Raw genomic sequence first — 27,407 nt, forward strand, 5'->3', positions numbered from 1 at the left:
GATAATCCTCAAGGAGGGTGTTGTGCAGTGGTAGTCCACCTTCCTGACTGGACTTTACCCTACCCTCAATCTCACTGACCTGGAAAGCCAGGTCAGTGCAGGTCAATGTGCAAGAAAAAAGATCAAACTAACTCCAGTGGCTACATTTAAAGATCGTAATCAGGGCCTGACATCACCGAATTTTACCTCACTTCATGTGCATCACCTCCCAAGAAAAGCGCAGGAAAAAGTACTCAAGCTGGAAGGCACCCACACTCCAAGGGCATCCCTAGGGGAAACAAAGTATTAGGACACCTGGAGATGTATCCCGGCCTTTAGTCACTTCTTCCAAAAGGGGGGTGTGGGGTGGGTCCTGGGTGCGCTTGCTCATTCACCTCATTACTTCTTCATCCTAATCCTTACTCGTACGGAGGTTGTGCCTAATTCATCTGCCACCCCATTGAAGGTTTGTTATTCTGGGCCCTATGTGTCTGAGCCCATCAGACCTCCTACACAGGGCAAGCCAGTTGTGTGAAGGATAATGTCTATGTACCTCGAGGAGTGAGGGTGGGACTTAAGTACTGGTAAAGGGGACTCGGCATAATGAAGATTACTGGTAAATAATCCTAGCAGTGCATAAAGGAGTGGTCAGAAGTAGTGCATTCAAAAGGTCTCTTTGAAGGCAGCCTATGACCTAGGGTCATCTCGTCGCCTGACTTGGTGGCACAGTGGCTGCAAAAAGCCCCAGTATAATCTATGGCGTATTTTTTCGGACATTCCTTTACTTAAAACAGAATTCACATGTTAGTGTCCGGCTGTTTCCCAGCTGACTCCAACTCGTGTTAGCAGCTTGAGCAAAGATCGCAGTCAATTGTGTCCACATTTACAAGCTCTACACCGATAAGGTTCATATCTGATTTCCATTACAACTTGCCCCTTTCATTTGCTCTTCCTATGTGTGTTTAAATTATTGCTTTAAAAATATTCTTCCATTTAGTGTGGCTGTTTGCATGAAAGTGTTCAGTAGAGAGGGAGGAAGAGATAGCTCCATGTATCACACGTTTGCTCTTTGCAAATGTTTAAGTATTGATTCCTGACTTGCAAGTCCTGATCCTCCAGGGTAATATGTATGTCTGGAAGGGCTAGGCTACCGATGTATCTGTGGCTTAGTCTGGCGTACTACACCTGCCGCTTTATTATGCATTAATTCCCTTGAGCCTCCTGGTGTGAGAGACAAGGGCCTGCAATTGCCAACAAGGCCCCAGCCTTCCAGCCATGTGACTGTCAGTGAGTATTTCTCTGCTGGCATAGACGTCAATTCACCGAAAGCCAGGGATAGCGGAAGTGACATCACTCTCCTTTTGACCTCCATTTTCACTCACATACATCCAAATGTACACTTGCGTACACTCTCTTTCACATAAACACATTCTCACCTACAAGCGCTTCCACAACGTACATTTAAAAGCATTTTTGACTTACCTCAGCTGTCATGAAAGGCATAGACCACCTAAATATACTCCAGTTGATAGAAAACAAAGAGTGGAGCCCCGACTGACGTAGGGACATAAGGACGAGCTGCCACTGCGTTCCTGGCACTGAATTTGCCTCCTCTGAGGCCTGTGGTCGCAAAGGCTGTGCCAGGGGAAGCCAAGGGCTAGCTAAGGGTTGACCCCTAAATTACGTCCATGACTGTTGGGGTATTAAAGGGTACAGTGTCCGATTTAATTGCTACCTTAACTTAACAATGGAAATGAAATGATATAAATCAGAATATAAGCTTTGTATGAGTGTTTGTGTCTGGGAAGTTACAATGCACTTTGGGACCACAAATATCTGTGTGATTATTTACTGCACAACCAGGAGTCCTTCTCATGGCAGGGTGCAGCTTTGCCCTGTGGAGCCTGTTGGCTGCAGCCTCAGCCAGATGAGAGACACAATCACGTAAGACACATGTATTAGCCTCGCTGTCTTCTTGGAAAGTGTTCATGGTGGTTGGAAGTCTAGAGAAACAAGCACTGGAAAAAACAAATGGGTTCTGTGTGTTTCTTCCACTGCCGCAGCCTAGTACCAAGTCCTGCTACTGTCAAGCAATGGAGACCGGAACAGCTCGAAGCAGGCATAGCCATTTATACGTATGGCGTGGGGATTATCACATGACCATATTGGGTTTTCCCTCAAGAAATCATACTCTCCTTTGAAAGTATTCTAAAGGACCCTGACAGTTTCAGACAATGATGAAATATGTCTGATCACTTAAATAGAGGTCTTTCTCTACACCTCCTGCAAAAATAAATGTACTTCAAGAAACTGGAGTTCTTCATCCTTTTCTCTTCACCCTAATGGTTTAATTTTTCCATCTCTACTTTTGTATTGCTCGCTCACTTCTAGTTTCCTCTCATATGTATGTATGGAAGTGGTATTTCTAGAGTGCAAACCTAGCCAAAAGGCAGCGGAGCAGGACTTCTCTTTGTTAGATGCCCTCCCTTATTTTTGCGATACGGCTTGTCTCTCGTTTTGTTTAAATCAAGGTATTTTTTCCTCTCCCAAGTTCTTTCTCAACTCCTTTACCGTACCTACAGACATAAAAACCTGAAACAGATATAGATGCATAGAGAACGGTAACAGCATCTACAGACTCCCGCCTTTACTCACGCTGTCCCACCACTCCCATTGCTGTTTCCAAAATTATTCTTTACATTCTATTTCTTTGCTGAAAAACACTTCACTTCCTTTTGAAAGTCAACTTATCGACCCTTTACCAAGAGAGGCCAGCTCAGTTTGCTCTTTGTGGTCACGTCATGCTCCCCGATGCCATAAATGGGAACTCTCCCTGGGAACTGGGAGGGAGGTTTCTCTCCACCTTTGTACCTTGGGTGATGTTGAGCAAAAGGTATTTTAAGGGTAGCTAGAGGCTATGTCTGGCCCACGGCCATGATTCCTCTGACTAAACAAATGCAGTTCATCACAAAGTATATCAGCGCCCATAATCCCTTACAGGTTTTGGACAAGGGATGTGAAATCATTGCCATTCTTTCTCATGCCCAAACGTTCTTTCTCAATTCCCTGCTAGTATCACGTCTTTACAGAATAATATATTTCTAGATGAGAGAACTTTGAGATGTAGACAAGATCCCCTACCCGGCTTCCATCACTTTTCACGTGGGACTATATAGCCTGGAAGTGGAAGTTACCGAGAATAGTTTCTCCCCCCCCCCCCAGATAATCGCCCCCTCCTCCCCCCAGATAATCCTATTTTTGTCCCTTTAAAGAGGAGTAAAGTGGAAATGTATACTAATAATTGCCTGTTTGGATGCGTTTGTGACAAAAGCTGTCTTTTTCCTTTCTTCCAGGCCATCCGCTGCACACTGGTAAATTGCACTTGTGAGTGTTTCCAGCCGGGGAAGATCAACCTGCGAACCTGTGATCAGTGTAAGCATGGCTGGGTGGCACACGGTAAGGAGTGGCTTCCTGCTGCTTGCGCTCTTTCTAATGTTGCATGGGTTATTTGATATATTCCAGATGGTTAAGTTTCCCATTCAGGAATATTGGGGATTCTGTAAGCAACCAGTCATGGAAAGCAGGTTTAGTACCTCGTTGCAAAGCTTAGTATACCAAGATATATATGTATCCTAAGCACTTTACTCGTTGACTATTCCAGAGCTCCGTTTTAGTGAGCAGAAAGGGGGGAGGGTCGTTCTCTCACCGGAGTTATATACAACCTGAGTGTGTAATGATGAATGTGACCTGAGGTAATGATGACCTGAGGGAAATGTATGTGTGTGCTAAGCATGCCTAGAGCAGCATTGTGAACCAGCATTCAGCAGTGAGGACTCTCTGGTGGACACCCTGTCTGTGTGATACAAAGGGTTAGGAAAGGAAACTGCTCCTAATCATACTGAGTAAGTACAAGTTATTCTAAAAAAAAAAAAACGTACCTGGCTTTGGGTGACCATCATTCTTTTTTCATTTGAAAATACTAAAACCGTTTACAGTAGTACCCCAGATGAGTGTTATAGCCAAACAGCTCTTAAAATGTTTTCATGAACAAAAGTGCAGATGTGGAATAAATCCAGGACCTCACATACAGTGAAAAGATCCTGCTTCACGAACAATGGCCGCCCGTGGAGGTTTCAGAATGTCCGTCTCTCTGTTACATGGCATCTGGATGGATTATGAGACATCTTTGGAACCTCATTTGCTGGATTGTGGTTTTTAGTGGCGGATGGAGTGGAACCAAGTGCGTCACTGATCGCAACTTTACTTCTGGTGTACGTGTTCATGCACAGCAAGCAGTACAACAAGCCTTTAACTACCAATGTTGTAGGCTTATGGACTACTGGAGAGGAAGGATTTGATGATTGGCGAATATACAATTTAGTGTTATGTCCTTTAAAACGAATTTACAGTAAAAAAAAAAAAAACATTCTTTAAAAATTGGGCAGTGTAGTATATAGGTCTGAAGGATAGCTGCAGTTGTCTTAGTGAAAGAATATGTTTAACTAGGAAAATATTAGAGCATCCCTCACAGTGCAATTTACCTGCAACACTCAGCCTGTTTCTTCATCAGCCTTAAACTGTATGATCGGAAGAGCTTAATTTTATGTAATATGAGTACTCAGAATACAAAAGGGCCTTTTTATTGATAAGTTCGATAGGGGTACTCTGCCTGGCCCCAGACAAGGTACCTTTGTAAAGGAATGGTTTGAGTAACCTATCTGCTTCCAGGACTTTCCAAAATCTTAAGAAAGATATTAAGGTGGAGGCTAATTAATTTTCACTAACAAAGCCCTGGATTTTTTAAATCATTCAGTGTGAATCAGGCCGCCATTGAGAGCTAATTGCGTTGAAATGCCCTACGGTGCAGCGCAGAAACAGCTTCTTGAATGCAGATAGTAACTCCCTGCTGCAATAATTAAAATTTCAACTAATATGCTGGGGCAGAGTTTGATTTGAAACAAAAACATGTTTTTTTTCTTTTTCCCGCTAGGGAATGCCTAGCTTATGTTGATAACCTAGAATCAGTTTTAATTGAGTTTGACGAATTAGATTATTTTATTATTTTATAGTTCAAAATGTGGATGCATTATTGTGAAAGGGATAGCATGCAATCCATATTAAGATGCACAAATGATGCAGTGACATAGATCAAAGGGGTGTATTATCTATAATTCAAACAAGTGCTTACATATTTCTTGACATAATAAAGTGAAATTTTTTCTGATCACATCTCCCTCCCATAGGGATATCCCTTGCTGCTTGTCTGCTTATAGAGACAGTCTGGCGTGGCACTTGCTGGTTACAGGCACGAAATGGCTGAGTTTTGCCATGTCCTGGAACCTATTATGTCACGCAGGTATGTTGCTTAAGGGTTTTATTTTTTTTAACATGTCAGACCTAGCTACAAGCATTTAACCGATTACAGGATTAAACATTTAAGCAGGATTGAAGATTTAACAGAGGACATTTTTGTTGGTGCACGAGCGTCTCATTTGATGTGCGGGGCAAAATGAGACTGGATTGAAGAAGCCAGAAGTGATGAGTTTAGCTGTAAAAGATTTGCACGTTGTAATAAAGGGATCTTTCCAAAATCACAAGTGCATCTGGCAGGATCAGGACCCCTGTCTTTATGTTTCAAGGCCAGCCACCTAGCCACTAAACCACAACCCCTCTGAATGAAATGAGGATTGCTTATGGAACATAATTGAAACTTCCACAGTGAGTGACATCAAGATTCAGGGGCAAAGCACGAGGGTTCCCCTTTACATAAAAACAAAGACTTATTGAGGAGCAAACTTGCATTAAATTCAACAAAAGCAGATATCTTGTTACAACCACCCCTGCTTAAAAAAGACCTACACTCGATTAATGAAGTCATACTCCATATGAAAGCAGAAGCCTCTTTATATGAGTGATAACATGCCAGCAGTAGTCTAGAGTCCCTTAATAAGACTGGGAACACTGAAATCCTGTACTTTAATATGTCCCAACCAGTTACGTGGGACAGGAAATACTGTTTTGGAGGTATATAGAAATTATAACTTACAATTATTTTAAACGATAGACATATACAGTGTGCAGCAGTTGAAAATAAAATGCTGTGCTAAGGATAGCGTTATTGTAGAATGTAATGATGCATCATAAGAGCCCAAAAAACCGCTGCAACCAAAAATAGAGAAATAAATTATTGTTAGCGCCATCCTTAGTGAAACTGTTCAGAATAAAAGCTTACTGTAAGGTTGTATTATTATATACACTTCTTTTTAAGCCATATTTGGAACGTAGCTGGCATGAAGTATATATTTTGCACTCTGCATTGCTTCTGTGCATTAGTCCCTGTAAGCAGTTACTGGGTAGCATCTTGAGTTGTTTGAGCTCCTAAGAATGGGGAAAACCTTCCCAGTTATGGCAAGACAGTAGGGATTCAAAATAATACAAAATTGCTATTGAAACAAAATAGAAACGCGTTTTCTTTAAGAGAGCTGTTTTATAACCCTTCCTTGTAGTGCCCACAACATGTCTGGACTTTCCACCGATACCATAAAGCAAAAAGAATGCCCACTTGAACTGTACTTCTTTTTAACCTTCTCACTTCATAATGAGAAAGTTAATATAGAAGAAATACCATTCGAGTGGGGGTTTATTTTTGTTTTATATTGTCATGTGTACCTTGACCCCCAGACCTATAAGTAATCTCAGGGTCCCCCATTTTGTGTTAACCTTGCGCACAGAGATAGTGTCAAATTGCATTCTCGCATTCACCTGTCGGGTGTCACTGTATCAACCTCCCGTATAGAACTCGAGAGCCTGCTTTAGAGTTTGACTGATGAGATACCCTTTCAACACCTTATGGATACCCCAACTGCCCCATTACTAATTACCATAGGCTGTAATGCATCAGTAATAAAATGGACAATGACACTTGCCATGTTGTGATGGGGTAGTCCTCTAACCCTAGATAAGGCCCATAATATACTTCTCCGAAATGGTGAGGGGTAAATTTGTTGGTATTTTCTACCAAGCAGTGTCAAGCAAAGGTTCGGATTTAAGTATTTGAGTGTGTGTGTAAGTAATGTTGGTGGTCTGGAGGGGAAGGGCAGTTGCTGTTGCTGAAGCATGATAAAGGGAAAGACACAAGCTCAGGACCAGTGTTTGCATTTTGCCTTCCTCTGCTTCGAAACACTAGAGCACGCTGCTCGTATTTATTTAATGGGCTTGGATTCTCGATGTAGGGGAGAGGGATTGCGACCACTGTCATGGTCTTTCACCCAGCCGCCACCCACCTTTCACTGCTTATTTTCTTCTGTTTTAGTTGTCTTGCACGTATTTCCTTTTTCTCATCTACACTCTTTGTGCTTCTTGTAAGAGCAAACACGTTTTGCTTCTTTTCCCCGGTGCCTAGAGCAGTACAGCTCCCTTGCGCTACTGCTTCACTTACCATTGGAACTGTGTGTCTGAAATGCATAGTGGAATGCTGCATAAAATCAATTATACATGCATGCACAATCGAAGTAAAGTAACCATCCACATATTGCCTTGGTCTCCATTCCATTCATTCCATTCCATTCCATTGAAACTCTAAAATTCCTTCTTAAAACAGGTCAAGTGTGTGCAAGACATTGACCCCTCTTTTTAGGTTACTTTTATGCATTAGTTAGCCATTACCCTCGCACTGATCTGGCACATCCCGCTACGGTCTGATATTTTCACAGTAGCCAGAGTTGTGTTTATCAGTACTGCAAAAGGCAAAGTGGCATCGGGGCTTAGGAGTCTGAGGGCCCCACTGAACCCCAGTTATGGTTGGGTTTTGCTATGCAACTGTAAGGCAATTCTTTAGCTTTTTCCACTATTAGGATCATCTTGTGAAGACTGTACATAACCCAGTACGGGCTGTTAAGCCACTCCGTTACATGGTGGGTCTCTAGGACCCTAGGTCAGCATACAGAGACAAAATTCATCACTTTAGGCATTTGTTGGTCCCTGCTGTGTCTGTGCCAGGGCAAAGACCACTCATTCAGTACTCTTGCCATGGACCTGCCGTAGTAGAATTGGCAGACTAGTTGTTTACAGTTGCCCCAGTTTTGCCCCCTCCTCGGCTGCCAGAGAGAGGGCCATTTTTAGTATTCAGTGCTCTGGCCACTACCAAGTACGTCTGAGGTAGAGACAAGCCCATGTGAAGCTCTGTTTGTTCTGTCTCAAAGACGTCTAGAAACACTGTTCTTAACAGCTGAAACAAAGCTTCTATCTCTAAGGGCCTTGCTAATCAAGGTTGGAACCAGTGCGAACAAGAATTGCTCACATTGGAAGACTACCAAGTGATGAAGTGACCTGGCCCATTGTCCTATGGCGAATGCGTTAGTGGGCGGTAGCAAAATCTAACAAGCATTTTCAATGCAACGGGGCTCGCATTTGCTCGAGTTGGAGCTATTTGCATTGTAAACTCCTAACCTAACTTTTCTTGCCACACAAATTAAAAGAAAAAAAGCACAGCGCGATCGCGCTATGTAAAATGCAGCGCGATCGTGCTTGAAATTAAAAACTAAAAAAAAACGCGTGCAGCGGGGAAAATTAACAGATAAAGTAGTCCAGAAACCAGGGTCAAAACATCGAGTCTCGTATGTTTCTAGTAGTTTACCCATTCTGTGTAGGCGGGCTAAACACCGGAAAAGACATGACGTATGCATGCCTTTCGCAAACGAAAGCAAGCAGATTTTAAAGAGCAAGCCCATCAACCAATGAAAGAGACTGACGTAATCTGGGCATGGTTTGAAGCCTAAAAAGAGATTACTTTATGGACTGAGCACTTTGTGCTCGCCTATAAAAATCACTTGAACATATCAGTGGTTGAAGGGGCTTACTGAAAACCACTGTATGTATATATCTCTGAAGCACTTTTTAGTTCAGAATTTAAAATCAAATGAGATTACTTTGCATCCAGACTGATGTTTGCTCAATTAGGAAGACACAAATAGATTTTGTTCCAGACCCATTATTGGCTGTATTACACGAGGACAAAGAAAGATTGAAATACGTTAAAAGTTTGCTCCGTTACTTTATAAGTAAGTGGCAAATGGAGTGCGAAGTTATTTTGCTCCATTGTGCTCTCGGTAAAAACATACTGTTTCGCAATGCAAAGAAGGGCCATCATTAAAACGTGCGCTCTCTATTCATTCTTGAAAACGTGCAACATCATTTTGTTCTAGTTTGGCCCTAGTGCAAACTTTGAAACTATGGGCCATCTCATCTGCCTGAGACATGCCCTGCATGAGTACACGGCCTCCATATTCTCTTTACTTCCAACTGTAGTGCTCAGAAGAGATCCTCCCGTAACCCAGGCATGGCAGCATATTTTAGCCAAATCATCAATTCTGCTAAAACCAAACTCTTGTCAGAAAAAAAAATCATAGTCCAAACGGAAGATAGAAACTGACTTGCCCGTCATTAATTTAAAGGCGGTATATGGAGTGGGAAGACACTGATCCCTAGCAGGCAGTTTAATGGCCTGCCATAAACCTGGCTGCGTCTGATGACTGGGACTTAATGCCCCGTCCAAATGCATGAGCAGTCATTGCTCCCTGATTATTTGCAAAGTTGCGTGAGATGCCTGGAAGCGGGGAGGGGTGTTCAGGGAGTGAAATGAAAGCCGGTAGAGAGGCGAAAATAATTTCCTTAAACCACTATTGAAAATAATACTTCAATTATGATAATCTAGTTTTTCTGCTTTATATTGTAGATAGCAATGGGGAAAAAATAGAATTTGGACAGCTTGAGCACTCACCATACTCTGGAAAAAGGGCAATTTTGGACGTGTGCTGTAATTTGACTCTGTCATTAAAATACACTATTGCCGCGCATCCAGTTGTACGAAAGCACCGGTCTCGCAGTCAGTTTGTTCCCCAAATCAGTAGTTCTCAATTAAAAGCTAAGTTTTCTGTGATATTGGTATAATGACACTAACTCCTAGAAACATGAGGTTTGTAGCTGGAGAATGCTTCACAAAGTTTCTTTGCAGTACATTTTTGCACATCTGTAATAAAATGAGAACATACGTTTTCTGTGAAAATGGTTTATACTAAGTGATTCCAGAGCTGTAAATTACCAACATATTTATTTTCCCATCGCATGTACCACTGCACAAAATGTCCTTTGATCTCATAACCGCTTTATCATTTTATTTCATCATAATTTTTTTATAGCTGTCAGACCATTGCTCTGGCAGCCTAATCGTTTGTAGGAGCATTGTAATTAACTGTGGTTCATGAGGTTGAGCAGTGCTCAGAGCGAGGGTAATCGCTGGCCCTCGCAAGTTCTCCTCCTGAAGACACCAGCCTTCTTCCGTTGCTTCTTACGGATGCTCATTGGGTAGCATCAGTCAGCGCCTCTTTCTCACACCAGGTTGGTTTTGTGGCAGAAACAACTGCTATAGATCTTTTCTGTACTATTGAGGCAAGCTCAGATAGAATGACTAGTCATTGGAATAATTCAAGATTTAAGCTCTCAGAGGACAGACTAACTACATGGCTAGTATGAGGGAACAGAGGCAAATGTGAATTTGCCCAAGGCATTTAGATCCATTGTGATCATTGTTTTTCAACAGAAGACGACATCTTGTAGAAAGGTGGGTGGCCAAGTTAACAAAATAGTAGAACAAGTGGTCAAGAGAGAACATGGATGATTGGAAATAAGAAGTGAATCATAAATTGTAAGGAGTACTGGCAGAGTCTGCAAGCTGTCCCAGTTCTTTAGTAATCAAGGAAATGGATAGGTGAGTGGACAATTTGATTTGCCCAAGGATTTTCAATTTGGACAACTTGGTTAACTAGGAGTGGCAGACTTTGCACTCTGTTTCCCTCACCCAGCAGTACAGCTGCTACAAACTCTCATTAAACGTTAAAATACCTGGTGTAGAAACAAGGGAGAACAAGAGGGGCGTCAAAGGATGGATGCTGCAGGCTATTCAGGGCCTCTGCTGTTCAGTTGTAATGGGAAGTAGCATACTACATAGGCCTGACTGTCACGCTTCTAATTCAGTATTCTGTGAGCAGTTCATTGGCAGGTCTTGGCAATGACCGCCTTGGAGGAGTATGTTGAGCTACACATTACTTACTTAGTGACACATCACATGTGAAGATCTCAGCAATTTGTCTACAAAAAGCTGAATGCATTGCTTGATTTCTTTAATGAGTTAACCCAAGATTGAGATTTTATGTTCTATATTGTGATTGAATGTGGTGGCAGCTTTGCGTTGCTGTGTGGCAGCACTGACAAGGTTTGGACTGGAACAGAAAATAGGCCGGGGCACCAAATTAAAGGTGACCCCCAATAGCGACTCTGATAGCTAAAAAAAAAAAAGTGCCCACATTTTCAAATCGGGGCAGTTTAAAACTTGTTAAGACGAGCTTTATAGGTGTTTTGCAGTGTAAGGGAGATTGCATGTTTTTGGGATTACTGCAGGCAATGTTTGTTTTAATTTCAGGAAATTAACACTAGTGAGAACTGGCTCACCAGACCATAAAACAGGCCTACAAACTACGCAACTTTTTTGCTGGGTTAATTTCCTGCTCCTAAGCTGGATACAAGACTGGACTTTGTAGCAAAAAAAAAATACTGTTTTGGTTATTCAGACTCCTAACATTGGAAACTCAAAATCCAAATGATTGAGGATGGTGAAAATCACTTCCAGGTTATTGACCAGACTGCTGAATGTCCAGTGATTGTGCTTTAGCACGGGTTATTAGCTCCCAGAATTGATTTTGACTGAGACTATCTGTCTGTGCCAGTTTTTTGCTCTTTAAGAAAGTCTCATTCAGAATTCTCCCCTGAGTATATCAACAGTGAGAGCCATATGCTTCCAACTTGGACTCTGGGATTGTAGCTCTGGCATTATTGCATACAGAGCCAGATTCGATAAACCCAATGGATGAACACTCAGGCTGCCCTAATGAAATGTGTTCCCAGGAGTGCCTTACTGATATCTCATAAAATGTGTTAGACGTTCTCATCTACAACATATTGCTCATTGCGGCTAATAATAGTATTTGTCGGGCACTCAAAGTAATCAGTAACATAATTATAAGTTCATATTTTCCTTTTTATCTTGAGTCTTGGTCTGAATTAGTTTTCAACTTTTTTAATGTCCATACAAAGTAACAAGATTGGAGAACATAAGAAGCATTGGAAGCTTATTGTAACTCGTTCTAAAACATAAACATAAATACTAAATGGTTCATTCCATAGCCTGCTTCAGCTTTAGCAACCTTCAGCCCAACCTTTGGCCAACACGTTTCATGGCGAGCTAAGCCACTTCTTCAGGGCTGAAATGATATACGTAGGCTTAGTTTCAGTAGAATTAGAACTGGAATTCATGTTACTTGCAAACATGTGTCATAAGCTGAATTTTAATTTTGTTTAATTGAGTGGTAATTGGTATTGCTCTAGATTGGTTTTAAAAGTAAGCCTGTGTATTTAATTTCAGCTCTGAAGAAACAGCATACGAATAAGCTTCCAATGCCTCTTATGTTCTCCAGTCTTGTTACTTTGTACAGACATTGAAAAAAGTGAAAATGAATTCAGACCAAGACTCCGAATAAAAAGGAAAATATGAATTTATAATTATGTTATTGATTACTTTGAGTGCCCAACAAATATTATACTTATGCTGTTAATTTACGGGCCAGCTTGGGCAACTGGCTTTTGTGGCAGTTTGCGCAGGGTCATCTCCTCTTATTACCTAAGCTGTATGACATATTTCTCATGTGGTCATGCAAAAGGTAGCCTGAGGAGCCAATGCAGAAACCCACGCTCTTTAAACTAATGAACTAATTTGAACGACGAGCTACCCTCAGTCAGTCAGTCCTGTTTATTTTGGAAAAATAGGATTTGCATAAACAGGCAGTCACAAAGTTCATTACAACATATCTCTGCAATTTAAAAATACATAAAATATCTTGAACAAGTAAATATCTGCTGCTTCACTAGAAACTTGCAAAATGATTTTGTAATCCAAACACTTGAACCAAGGGGAACAAGGCACATCATGGATAAGAGAAAAAAACTAAATTAGTTTAAAGTAGTTTCTTTCTCTAGATATTCAGACCCTAAGCATATAGTTTGCCAAACAAAACCAAATATATAAAAGATCAGTCTTATCACATAAATGCATTCTGGTGAAAGGACTAGCCACAGGAAAAAAAATCCCAAATCCTGTTTATTAAATTTCATAGTAGATGTCACAGTGGAGCCTTTGATATTGCAAAGACCATGGTTGGCTGTTGCTTTGGTCTGGAGAAACCGATTAGTATAACACTCACATAAATCGTGAATCTGTGTCCTGTGTTCCTATAAAAATAGCCACTGTACCCATATATCTTCAAATATTTCTGGGAAGAGAGCTGCAGTTTTCAATAGGTACATTTGCACTAAGTATAAAGACATATAAAATGAAAAACACATTTTACTCAGATTATTTAAACTTGCAGATATACCTTGGATCAGGCACACATTTGTCTGGCACTTACCTTAATAGGGCACTGACAGTATGCACTATGCTCAATCGGAGGATAGTGTGGTTGCTGCACCACCCCATCAGCACACACCTTTTTCAAGTATTGTTTTGTCTTGCCTTTTTAAGAGAGCTAGATATTACATAGTGGTTAAGGGAAAGATCCTCTAGGTAATCTGTATTTCACCAAGCCTAAGGATTCCACGTTGGGAATGGATCATGCACACCAAAATAATGGCCCACAAGAAGAAGATTGGGAAACTTTGTATATTTGAGCTGAAGGAAGGATAGTTTCTGTTTACCTTTTTTTTTTTTTTTTTTCTGAAGTCAAATTACTTTCATTGAAATGCTAGCCTATGAAAAAGCAGACAGTTTGACAGTATTAAGAGACCCAATAAATGTTCTTTTTTGCCCTTAAAGACAGTGCTACTGCTTTCCCATATTGTTAACAGACGCTTGCCAGAGTATTGAGGAAGCTACCCTAGCTTCTCACTCTGTGTAATTGCAGAAAGGATTGCAAATTTGATTCTGTGGAAGTGGGTTGGCACCTGAGAGTGCATTGGGATAGATAGGAGCTGCTGTGCATCAATTGTAACATCCAGTGTATAATTCATATAGTTTAAATGTATGTGACACATTTTTGTCAGAAGAAGCCATCAGAACAGAGAAGAGTGCAATTTCAATGATTGAGGCTAATGTACTCTTTCCTTTCAATTGCAGCGTTAATCCCAACGTTCCCCAGGCATGAGAGTGCTTCCTTCAACATTCAGATGCATGAATCACATCAGTTGAGCACCACATTGATGGTCTAGTTTCCATATCTTCCAACATTCTTTCTGCAATGTTCTTTTTAGGTCCAAGCCCACCAGACAGCTGAGCTGTCTGGTTTGCCAACAGCATCTTGGAGGCACTTAGAAAGCTTCCTTGGGAATGCATTCCAACCATTGCTCATCAATGGCTCTATGGTTTGTAAGTCACATTGCTTGCTTTCTATATGCCTGCCCTATTTGTTTTAGGCTGTCACGGCGTTTGTCTCTTCTGTTGCCCTAACCATATTTACTGTATTCTTCCACCAGTACTGAATTTCTGTAAACACTCCTTTAAACCATGTTCTTATCTTGTTAAATTTGCTGTACACTTAAAGGCAGAGGCCAAATGTCAGACTGGGTCTTCCAGGGTGCTTTGTGTTTGCTTTTCTTTCACTGGCTTCAAAGTGAGATGATTTATGTCACTATCATGCTGGCTATTGGGGGTGTGCTTGAGGAAGCTTGTACAATGTTATTTTTTTCTATCACACAACAAAACTTAAATGTACTATAAAGAGACAGGGCATATATTTCAGAATATGAGTATTTGAGAAGCACAAATGAAGCACATATTTTGTAATTCTGAAGTGTGCTGGAAACAGATATTTTGTCAAATCACTTTACTAGGTGATGACATTTCCACACATTATCCTTCGTATCCTTTGTGCGCAGTATACTTTTATCAATAAAACTGTGTCTGTGCAAATGTAATGGTCATTTCAGTTGAAGATATGTTGTCCCTAATGGCATTGCGCTACCACACCATGCATACTCCACCTTACCCCATTCCACTTTACAGTGCAACACTCCACACTACGCCACTCCACTCCACTCTGCATCACAACAATCTGCTCTGCACCACTCCACTTCACACCATTTCAGTCTATCCCTGTCTAGCCTACACCTCTCTACTCTATGCCAATGCACTCTACCGCGCACTACTATTCTATGCACCACAGCACTCTTTGCCACTGCACTCTATGCCACTCTGTTATGCAACACTGCACTCTATACCACTGCACGCTACACTAATGCACTCTACTCTGTACCATTGCACTTTTAGTGACTGCACTGAATCCTGCACCTTTCCAACCTCCTCTGCACTACTTCATGCCACTTCACTCTATGCCACTCCACAATGCAACACTGCACTCTCTTCTCTACACAACTATGTTACTGTGCTCTACACCCCCACTCTATGCCATTTCACTCTACCCTGCACCACTCCACTCTAGGCCACTTCATTCTACTCTAAAACAATCTCCTCTAAGCCACTGCGCTCTACGCCACTCTACTCTACTCTGTACCACTGCACTCTATGCTGTGCCCCTCTTCGCCAATGCATTCACAACCACTTTACCCAAAGTCAGTGCACTCTGTGCCAATGCACTGCCGGCCAACTACTCTGCACCTCTGCTCTCTACAACACTATACTTTACTCTGCAGCACACTATGCCAATGCACGCTACGCCACTCTGTTCTACTCTGCACACTGTTCTCTATAACTACTCTCCGCGCCACTCTGCTCTACAAGATTGCACTCCCCGCCATTGCACATTATGCCAGTCTATGCCATTGCACTCTGTCACTGCACTCTTCACCACTGTATTCTACTCAGTACTACTCTACTCTTCACCACTCTACTCTTCACCACTCTACTCTTCACCACTCTACTCTGCAAGACTGCACGCTGCAAGATTGCACTATATGACACTTTATTCTTCAAGATTGCACGCTATGCCACTCGACACCATTGTCCCTTGCATCACTGCACTCTACACCACTCTATTCTGCATCACTATTCCGTACATCACTACTTCTACACCATTGCACCACTCAACTCTATGCCACTGTGCTCTGTACCACTGCACTCTAATCTATTTTGCACCACTGCCTTCCCCTCCACTGCACTCTACACCACTTCACCACTCTACCCTAAATGAGTCCACTATACGCCACTTCACTCTAATCTGAAACTATCTGCTCTACACCACTGCACTCCACTTTGCACCATTGAACTCTAAGCCTCTGCAATCTACCACACTTCACTCTCGTCCAACACTTTACTCAAAACCAATGCACTCTACACCACTGCACTCTATGCCAGTCCAATCTGCACCTCTGTACTGTACACCACTTCACTCTAGGACACTCTACGACACTACACTACAATACTCTCCTCTGATGCTCTACTCTATTAAACTCTACTCCACTCTGTGCCACTCCACTCTACAGCTCTCTAAGCAACTACCTTTATGGCACTTTACTCCACTGTATTTCACTAAACACTACTCCACTCCACTCTACACCACTCCACTCCTCTCTATGCCACTTCACGCCTCTCTGAAACACTGTACTCCACTTTGCCATTCCACTCTCCTAAACTACTCCACTCGAGGCCACTCCACTATACAGCAGTCTACTCTGCTCTACGCCACTCTACAGTACTCCTCTACACTCTATGCAACTTCGTCTAAGCCACTCCACGGCACTCTATGCCACTCTATTCCACTCTGACACACTACTTCACACTACACCACTCAACTCCACTGTATGCTCTTCCATTCTATGACACTCATCTCCCTCCGTGGCATTCCACTTCATGCAACTCAACTCTACTTTACACCACTCTACGCCACTCCATGCCACTCCGTCAAACTCTTCTCTGCTCTCCACTATGACACTCTACTCCACACCACTTTCCTTTACCCCACTAACTTTTAGCAATACTGAACAGTAGCCATGCTGGTGTACAACATGGCTATAAAATAGTGGCAAAAACATTAGCTCTTGAATAGGTGGGACCTATTGACCTTGCCAGTGCTTGTTTGGAGAAGGTGAACAGCATCACCAGAACTTTGTTGCTGCGCACACTCCAGAGCTTTCAGTTGAAGCCATGTCTCCGGAGTCTAGGATACAGGCTCTGAGCAAAGGTCTACGTGATAGACTTCATTGATCAGAAATCCAGCTGGCCAAAACAGCCATTATCCCAGAACTCTTTGTGGCAGGTTGCTATACAATGGAACCAATATGTACAGGTTTAAAACATATGCTGTTCTGTAACTCTTTGCTCTCTTGTATGGCACAAAAGCATGTGTATGGGTCAAAAAAGTGTATTTACTTAAACATTATTTGGAAGATAACTTTATCGAAAAATATATGCATTTCAAAGCATGATGCTGCTAATTGGTTAGATATTTCTCCACATTTAATCTGCTACTCCTTCTAAAGCAGTGGTGTTTCGCATCCTTTAACTCCAGTAAACCCTCTGCAAGGCCCACCAAAAAATAGTTAATAATCTGCTTGTTGGATGAATAATATCAAGGAAGCTCAAATCAGCAAATAGGAATGTACTTTGGAAAGCAAATCTGATGTCAGACAGGCAAGCAATCAAGAAATTAATAAATGTTGTGTTACTCAATATGTTCAATGCATTGGCCACTAAACAGGTTTTACACATGAGAGTATGCGATATGTGTGATCAGGGCCACTGTAATAAGGTGGTTGTGCAGCTGTGGCGATTTTTGCATAACTATAGATTTGCCACATAGCTCCTCATCTGCTGCGTAATCTGCAGATTTTAACAAGAAAAAATGTGCTTCTGCTCAGATGGTTCAGAAGTTACTAAAAATGCAGCAACATGTGTTGCTGCACACAGAAAGACCCTTTGCAAAGTTGGACTGGTCATCTTTTTGTTGCTAACTGCTATATCAGGGTATCAAAATGGTACTAATGAAGTGCAGCCAATGCTCAGACAGTGTTACCAAAATAATCAAGTAATACTGTTACAAAATGTGCTGCACTATGCTGCATAATTTGCCTTTTCTTGCTGCATAATTTATTCAGCCCTGCCACAAAATCTGGCCGTCTCCTGCTGCATTAATTCCAGTGGCCCTGTCTATGAGAAGGCTGGTCAAAGTCAATTTTACACAGGTGAAAGCTTGAAAACATCACAAATGGCACAAATTAGGAACTCTGCAAAGTTTCTCAGTTTAAGCGCCCTTTGTCCACGCAGCATTGTTCAGAAAATTCTAGATAATTTTATCACACCTCAAGAAAGATTTCAGTCTAACGAAGCACAACCAAGAAAAAATATAGCAGCAGATTTGTCTGCAAAGTCAGGCAAATTTGCATTCAAATATGGTAAGCTTAACTTCACAAACCTGTTAATTTGAGTTCCATATAATTTTGCAAAGGTTGCAAGAAAAAATCAAAAACTGCACAGCGTCCAAAATATGGCCAGCACAAAATGAAACCAAAAATCAACTCACCAAGTAAGCCTGCAAACATAATAGCAAAAATAGATTGTGACCGAGTTTCGCTAGGGCCTGTTCTAACAATACTACACCTGCATCAGAAACCCTATTTGATTTTGCATTATGATGATTTTGATGCACATTGTAATATTTTCAAGCTACAGCATACTTGCACAAACACAATCGACTGCTAATACAGCATTTGTACTCATTAGGGTTGAGCCTGAGAATGCATGTGCTAGCGCATGATTCTCGCTTGCAAGACAGTACAGCAAAGGGCTTGGAACCTGCCTTTCTCTTACCGTTTATTGGCCTGCATGGCACTCTGCTTTACAGGCTCATAATTAGTCACTACAGGCCTGGCATCATTTCAGTTCCTCTTTGTGGAGCAGGGAAACAAACAATGATTCATCTTAATCAGTGCCTGTCTGCTGCTTCTGAAGTTTCTCACTTTGCACTCATGATTTCTTTTGTTTTTGCCCATGGGCGCTGCTCTCTAAAGATGATGTTTATCTTGTTCTAAATATTGCAAAGTGACATTGTTTCTTTATTATGTGTAATTTCTGAAATTATATTTTATCACATAATCGTGCAGTGCACCCCAATTGACCCCACTCCAATTCGCCCCACTACAACCCACCCACCTCACCCCACACCACAATTTAATCTACCACACTCTAATCCTCTCAACCGACCCTAATCTAATCTGCCCCACTGCGATCCAAAACAATATAACGTCCTCCAATCAAGAATAATATGTCCCACTCCCATCTACCCCTCTCCAATCTGCCCCACTCTAATCCAAAATAATCTGTACCACTCAATCCAAAACAATCTGCCACACTCTAATCTGCCCAATCCAAAACAATGTTCCCAACTGTAACCCAAAACAATCTGCCCCACTCCAATTCAAAACAATGTGCCCCACTCCAATGTGCCCAACTGTAATCCAAAACAATCTGCCCCACTCCAATTCAAAACAATGTGCCTCACTCTAATCCGCCTCACTCTAATCTACCCCACTTTAATCCAAAACAATCTACCCCACTCAAATCTGCCTCACTCCAGTCTGCCCCCCTCCAGTTCTGCCTCACTTCAATCTGCCTCACTCCAATCTAAAACAATCTGTCCCACTGCAGTCTGCTCACTCCAAAACAAAACAATACGTCCCACCCCAATTCAGTCGACCCACTCCTCCCCAATTAACCCAACTCCAATCCATCCCACTCTAATCCAGTCTACCCCACTCCCATCCATCCCACCCCACCTCACACAAACCTAATCCCATCCACCCCACTCCAAAATACCCTCATACAGTCTGCTCCACTCCAATCTACCCTTTTCCAATGTGCCCCACTCCAATCCAAGACAATCTGCCCCACTCTAGTCTGCCTACTCTAATCCAGAACAATCTGTCCCACTCCAAACCACCCCGCCCCAATCCATTTCAATCTGAGCCACTTTAATCTCCACTCCAGTCCGAAACAACCCACTCCAATCCAAAACATTCTGCCCCACTCTAATCCAATCCACCCCACTCATCCCATTTCACCCCACTGTAATCCACCACAATCCACCCCACTACAATCTAGCCCACCCTACACCAATCCTCCCCACATCAGTCCAATCCAGCCCAGTACAGTCTAGTCCAATTCAATACACCTCCAATCCAGCTCAGTACAGTCTAGTCCAGCTCAGCACACCTCACCCAGTCCAATCCACCCCACCGCATTCCAATCCAATCCACCCCATTCCAGTCCAATTTACCCCACTCCAGTCAATTTACCCCACTCCAATCCTACACCCTACTCCAAAGGAACAAATCGGCTCACTCCACTCCACCCCACTCCAATCAAGCCCACTGTTGCCTAGTCCATCTCACTCCAGTCCAATCCACCTACACCACCCCAATCCATCTCACTCCAATACAGTCCACTTTAATCTATCCCACTCCAGTCCATTCCATCCCACATTAATCCACCCTACTCCAGGCCATTTCACCCCATTCCAAACCACCTAAACCTACCCCACTTCAATCCAGTCCACCCTCTCCAATTAATCCATCTCAACTCCAATCCAACCTACCCCACCCCAAACCAGCCTAGTCCACCCAATCCACTTCAATCTATCCCACCACAGTTAACCCCGCCTCACCCCACCCCATCCCTCTCAAATCCACCAAACTCAATCCAATCCCTTCCACTGTTGTCCGCCCACCCCAATCCAATCCACTACCCACAATCCCACCACACTCAATTCACCCCACTCTACGCCACCCCACCCCAATCCACCCCATCCAATCTAATCCACCCTACTTGAGCAATCATCTCACTCCAATCCACTCCAATCAGACCCACCCCACTCCAATCCACCTCACTTTTTTTCACCCTATGACAGTCCACCCCAATCTAATGTAATTCACCTTATCCCAATTAAATCTACCCAGCTACAATCAAATCTACCCCTCCACTCCAATCCACCTCATTCCACTCCAATTCGCCCCTCTCTAATCCACCCCACCCCACTCCAGTTCACCCATATCCACCTCACCTGATTCCAGTCCACCACACCCCAATCTATCCCACCTTTATCCAGTCCACCCTAATCCTGTCTACCACACTCAGTTCAATACACCACACCCAATCCAGTCCACCCCACTCAGTCAATCCACCCCAGTCCCATCTACTCCAGTCCCATCCACCCACTCCAGTCCACTCCACTCTAATCCAATTCACCCCATGCCATCCCAATCCAATCTACCCTGCTCCAATCCAGTGCATCCCTTCCAGTTCACCCCAGCCCACCCAACCCCATTGCAGTCCACTCCACCCCCATCCAGTCAACCACACCCCAATCCAATCCACACCACTCTACTCCAATCCACTCCTCTCTACCTCAGTCCAATCCACCGTACCCCATGCCGGATGTCAATCCACCTCATTCCAAACCAATCCATACAGCCTACCCTACTCCAATCCACCCCATGCCAATCCACTCTACTCCAATCCACCACATTCTACCTCAATCCAATCCACTGCACCCCATGCCAGTTTAATCCACCTCATTGCAATCCATCCAGCCTACCCTACTCCAATCCACCCCATACCAATCCAGTCCACCCCACTGCAATCCACCCCACCTCAATCCAGTCCACCCCACCCGATCCCAGTTCAATCCACCTCACTCCAATCCATTTCATCCACCCCTCTTCAATTCAACCCACCTCAATGCAATCCACTCTTCTCCAACCCACCCCAGCCCAATCCAACACACCCCACTCCAATCCATTTCACCCCACCCCACCGCAATCTAATCCATCACACTTCAGCCCACCACATCCCAATCCAATCTACCCCACCCCATTTCAATCCACTCCACCCCATCTCACTCACTCCAATCCACAACACTGTACTCCAATTCATCCCACTCGATCCCAATCCAATTCACCCCACACCTTCCCATTTCGGTCCACCCCTCTCCAATCCACCCAGCCCACTCCACTCCACTCCAATCCAATCTAGTCCACCCCACTCCAGTTCAATTCACCCCACACCAATCCAGTCCACCCCCCTCCAATCCAGTGAATCCAATCACCCTAATCCAATCCAATTAATCCCACCCCAACCCTATCGCTCCAATCCACTCCACCTCACCCCATTTCAGTCCACCCCACTGTACCTCAATCCTCTTCATCCCACTCCACCTTATTCCACTCCACTCCACGAAACTCTCTGCCACTGAAACACTGAACTCTACTCCCCTCTACTCAACTGTATAACACTCTACTCCCCCTACTCCACTCCAAACAAATCCACTCTGACACTCTACTCCCCCACTCCACTCTGACACTCCACAGACACTAACTTTTAGCCATGCTGAACAGCAGCATTACTGATGTACAACATGGCAAAACACATTGACAAAGCCAATAGCTCTTTTATAGGTGATGACTATTGGCTTTGCCAGTGCTTGATTTTAAAGAGATCATAAAATTACAAAATAAATGACAAATCAGGACATCTTTCCCATCACAAATTGTGATGAAACAAGCAACAAACTCCAAATAGTCTCAAAATAAATATTGTACATATAGTATATTTGATATATTTGCGTATCTAGTATGTTTTTAATTCAGGCATACAGTGTATCTCTTTTAAATGTGTCAAGGAACTGTACTGCTGCACTATTTATGCAAATTTTAAATTTGTCTTCTAATAGTCGCTGATTAATTTTCCACAGACGCACAATTGAGAAGCAACCAATATCTAATGTTTCTAGTCTCCATTATTTTCTGTGACTCTGGTTCTCCTGCTCCGTCACCCTCATTTACCTTTTCCCGGATACGTCGTGGAACTGACATGACTTGCATTGGCGGGATCCACTGATGCCAGTTTTACCCACCCTGGATTACTGTCACTGCCCCCTCAATCGCCATCCTCGGGCCGGCTCTTGGCTTCTTCACGTGGGCACTGTCAGAAACTCGTGACAAGCAGTTCTTAATTTTTTATCGTGTTCTCCGTGTCTGGCAGAAATTCTGTCAGGCAAAAACCTTGTCAGCGGAAAAGCTGTCGCGGGATCAGAGGAGACAAAAACAGGTGTCACCGAGGCAGTCAAAACTGAAGGGGAGCGGAGATCAGGCTAAAGGGAGGCAGGCAGACAATTACTCTAATGCCACCGCTTTTATCTCGTGGATGTCTGTGATTATCTGGGGGTGCTGAGTTCGCAATTGCCTCGAAGAAAAGTAGACAGGAGACGAGGGGGATCTTGATAGTTATTAACTGAAGAGGAGGCGGTGTGTCAAAGCTGGCCGGGGTTCAAAGTTTTGCAGAATTGGAAGGGGGGAAAAACTGCAGACTGGATCGTCTGTGAACAAACTGTGGTTCTGCTTTCGGCTACGCAAACCTAGTAGCAATCTGAAAATGTTCAACTTGGAACGGGATCACAGAGCGAGAAATTAATGAAAGATTTCATTGAGACGTGTTTTCCCTTTTCCAAAGGCCGTTTATTTGTGTGCGCTCGCAGCTTTTTCCATGCTGCGAATTTGTTACAGCACGGTCACGACGAGGCATGAAAAGCAGGCATTTGCCAGCTTAGAAGTGCTTTTTAGATATGTTTTAAAACACCTATCAATAAACACGCTTTTAATTAAAGAAAAAAAACTATTAGGAAGCCCTTTTACTAAGTGTGAACATCTGCACGCGTCAATTTTAAATTAGAGTTCACATCTCGGGAGCTTACTAGGTTGCTAGCTGCCATCACGCTATGTTTTAGTACAATTAAAAAAAGAGAAACCGCTGGTTTCTCTCTGTAGGGCTTGCTTGAAATCTGGCCTGAGGTTATCAAACAGAGTGGAAGATGAATCAAAGTCTGAGCGGGCCCAAGATTAGTTGTATTAGGCAATCTTTTTACTGTTGGCTATGTGCACCACTAATATCACTGGTGTCACAAGTTCAGTAGTCTTGATGCTTACTTTTGGGAGTCATTTCTAAACCATACATGATTTTCACTTTGTTTACCACAGAAATATCATAAACTGAGTCTTCCTTGGATATGAACATATGGCGTGTGTGTGTGCATGGAAAAATAAAGTGAGTTATAGTTAGATCTTGTATTAATATTAGACTAAGTATGAAAACAGTTATACTTTACTGCCTTAACTGTACTATAACTTGCATTCTGATCATGCACTGCTTTTAACCTAACGTATTACACCACTCATGGCATGTTAAATAACATCACTGATAACATCTCAAATTACATCGTTACTGACCATTGATTTCATCACAGAGTACATCATCCAAGCTACTGCTGTATTACAAACAATGTCATACTGGAGGCAAGTCTCCTTCAGTATGGTAAAAGGTATATGGTGCACATTTTAGCTACCAGTGAAGTTTTAAGATCCAGCAGTACACCATTAAACCTAGGTGGAGACTGAGCTTAACTTGTGGTAGTTACAATGATACGATTCAAATAGGTTGAGCCTTACTTCAAAGGGCTGTTGCCTACAATATGTGAGGAAAGCAAAGCTTCCCCTTAAAATACATTATTCCCCTGTCAATATCTGTATGTATGATGTCATTAAAGAGTTGCCAGATAGTGCTACAATTACTATAAAACGGGTTATTTGTAAAGTGCAGATTTTTGGGCTCATATTTATACTTTCTTTGCACTGCAGTTGTCATTTTTTGACGCACAAGCGGTGCAAACGGACAAAATACAATCATATTTTGTTGGTTTGCGCAGCTTTTGCGTCAAAAAATGACGCAAATGCGGTGCAAAAAAAGTATAAATATTGGCTTTATAAATATTGGCTTTAGTTTGAAAAGTGTTGTGCAAATTCTGAAACATACATTATTGTAGTGTGTAATATATGAGTGACTCACAGACAGCTCAAATCACAGTGTGACTCCAAATGTTGTTAAAACGGTGTACACCATTCTGCTAATTTCAGGAATATGTGTAAGTTATTTTTACATACTACTGAGGCTTGTCTGTAGAGACTGTTATTGCATGCCTTATAAATTGGCTAATTTATAAAGGTGAAGCTATCAATGTAAAATTTTAAGTGAGACAAAATATGTAATAGTCACATCTCATTAAGGCAAATGATAAATAATCTGTTTCTCAATGGTATTTAAGGTTTAACAAGTTGCTGATGTCAGTGTTCTACAGAGCCACTCCTTACGCACCTCAATACCAGTAAAAAGTGAGCACAATACCTACATAATGTGGGTGATTTCATAGATATGCTTTATGTTATGCTCGTTCTGCATGTTGTAGAAGGATGCATCCATTACTACTACAGATGTTATTGAATATTGGTATAAAAAGTATGAAAGGCATATACCAAACTGTCATTTCTGTTGGATGATGTCATCAATGATGTAATTTGTGATGTCATGAGTGATGTAATAAATGAGGTTATAACCAGTGCGTGGTGAGGTGCAAGCTATAGTTATGTCCATAAAGTATTACTTGTAAATTTCAGTGATTTTTTGTTTTTAAATGTTAGGTTCTGTATTAATACAAGACTAAATATGACATCACTTAACCTTTGATTTTTAAGTGAATGTCTAGGGGTTTATTCACGAAAGCCAAAATCTTTGTACAAGACTTAACTATAGCTTCACTTTGTTTTTCAATGAATTTGTTTTTTTAATGTAGAGAAAAAGCTTATCTAACTACAACCCCACTTTTCATTTTTTCCTGTGAATATCTGTTTTTTAATAATATTCACCAACTCCCTCACTGTGCATAACGTTAGGCCATGCATGGCATGAAGTTGCTGTGGGCAGCCCCTGAGCCCAAACCCCTGTGGGCGGTGAACCCTTTACCCTGCCCTCACCATGCATGGCCTTAAGACATGTGAGGCATGGCAATGGGGGTAGGGCCTAGCATTTAGCCATACCAGGTTCCCAAACTCCCATGGGAGACCAACCCACATAGATTTCCACAATTATTTTTGTTGGCCCATAGGGTGGGGGATTCCCTCTGAACCTCCTCCCACAAATGCCAGCGAGTCAGAGTACCCTTTACCCTGCTGTCTTGTTCTTTATTTTCTTTATATACGCCGGTCATGAGGATCAAGTCCCAGAGTCCTTAAATAACACTCTCAACATTTCTGTTATTGTTGCGGCCTGACAATCAGATTGCTTAGTCTAACTAGATTGTTACCTTTCCCATGGGATCAAAGGGACAGATGTAAGAAAACCCTGTCAGCCAATCAAAATGCTTTATTTTTGCATTTGTGTTGCTGCTAGAGTACTACAGTACTCCATCAAGACAAACGGACTAGATGTCACTATATTTTGAACTTTAATGTCTCAAAAATGGCTGAACATATTTACACCAACTCACAAAAAGCTTGCTTTCAGACTAAATATGTAGCCTTCTGCCAAATTTGGTGTGATTCCCTTTAACCTTTTTTTCTGTATCACTTCTGAAACTTCCTGTGAAAATCTTCATTGTAAAAACATGTTTAGGGAACTCACTTTTTCTCACCCCTGCTGAATGGATTTCTACTAAACCTGTCAGGAAGGAGCTGAGGTGGATGTACATTTTTGGAAAGGTTTGGAAAGATTTGTCAAACAGCACCAAAGTAATCAGCAGTACAAAAAAAAACGAATCCTATGAAAACTGTGACCTATTGTATAACCACATAGTTGTGTCAGGCTTTGTGTAATGTACACACTGTCACACAGCACACAATCAAGCTCATGAGTTACCTTACTGAGTTACACAATAAAAAGAGTTCACTCTGATTTAATATTAGGTGAAAAGACCTTTAACAGTAATTCAAACTGTCGGACACTAGGGATAGGCCTCAACTAAATTTTCACACCTTGGCTTGGAAATGTTCGACTGTTCCTCTAAACAAAAGTGTCTACGTTCTGTCAGGTTCCTTTGGAGCATCGATGCGTCAGAATCAAGCCATGCCACTTTTTGTTGGGTAGATTAAGGCTGGAGTTATGTCTGAGCCACTCAGTGGCAGGAATAATTTATTTTTCTAAGACAATAGAATGCTTACTGGACCACTAAGCCAAAGAAAGATGGCTATAACATGATGCTGCAAAATTCATGCTTCAAAGTATCGAAAGGGTATTTGGATGATGTGTTGAGTTGTGCCAAACACAACACTTTGAATTTAGTGCGACATTGGCCAAACATCCTGCAGCTTCTGCATACATCAAATGTGATTCAAGGTTTACTTTCTTGAGGAATGGCTTCATTTTTACAGCCTAACGTGTTGGCCAGATTTGTGGATTACCTTTCACACTGGCGTTGCATATACATTTATACCAGACTTTGCTACAACATCCTTAAGCTTCTTCAAAGTTACCAATAACCAGTTTGTACCTGCTT

General features: G+C 42.3%; 1 protein-coding gene across 17 annotated transcripts in view; it reads left to right on the top strand.

Moving 5' to 3' along the window:
- Window positions 1-27,407, top strand: part of BNC2 (basonuclin zinc finger protein 2) — a 1,044,043-nt gene that overhangs the window by 837,461 nt on the left and 179,175 nt on the right. For all 17 annotated transcript variants that reach the window (XM_069239536.1, XM_069239525.1, XM_069239544.1 and 14 more), the window contains one exon: window positions 3,333-3,435. In XM_069239536.1, coding sequence (XP_069095637.1) covers window positions 3,333-3,435 — 103 coding nt within the window. The remainder of the gene's footprint in view (window positions 1-3,332; window positions 3,436-27,407) is intronic.

The sequence above is a fragment of the Pleurodeles waltl genome, chromosome 1_2 (genome assembly GCF_031143425.1).
Source record: "Pleurodeles waltl isolate 20211129_DDA chromosome 1_2, aPleWal1.hap1.20221129, whole genome shotgun sequence".
NCBI lineage: Eukaryota > Metazoa > Chordata > Amphibia > Caudata > Salamandridae > Pleurodeles > Pleurodeles waltl.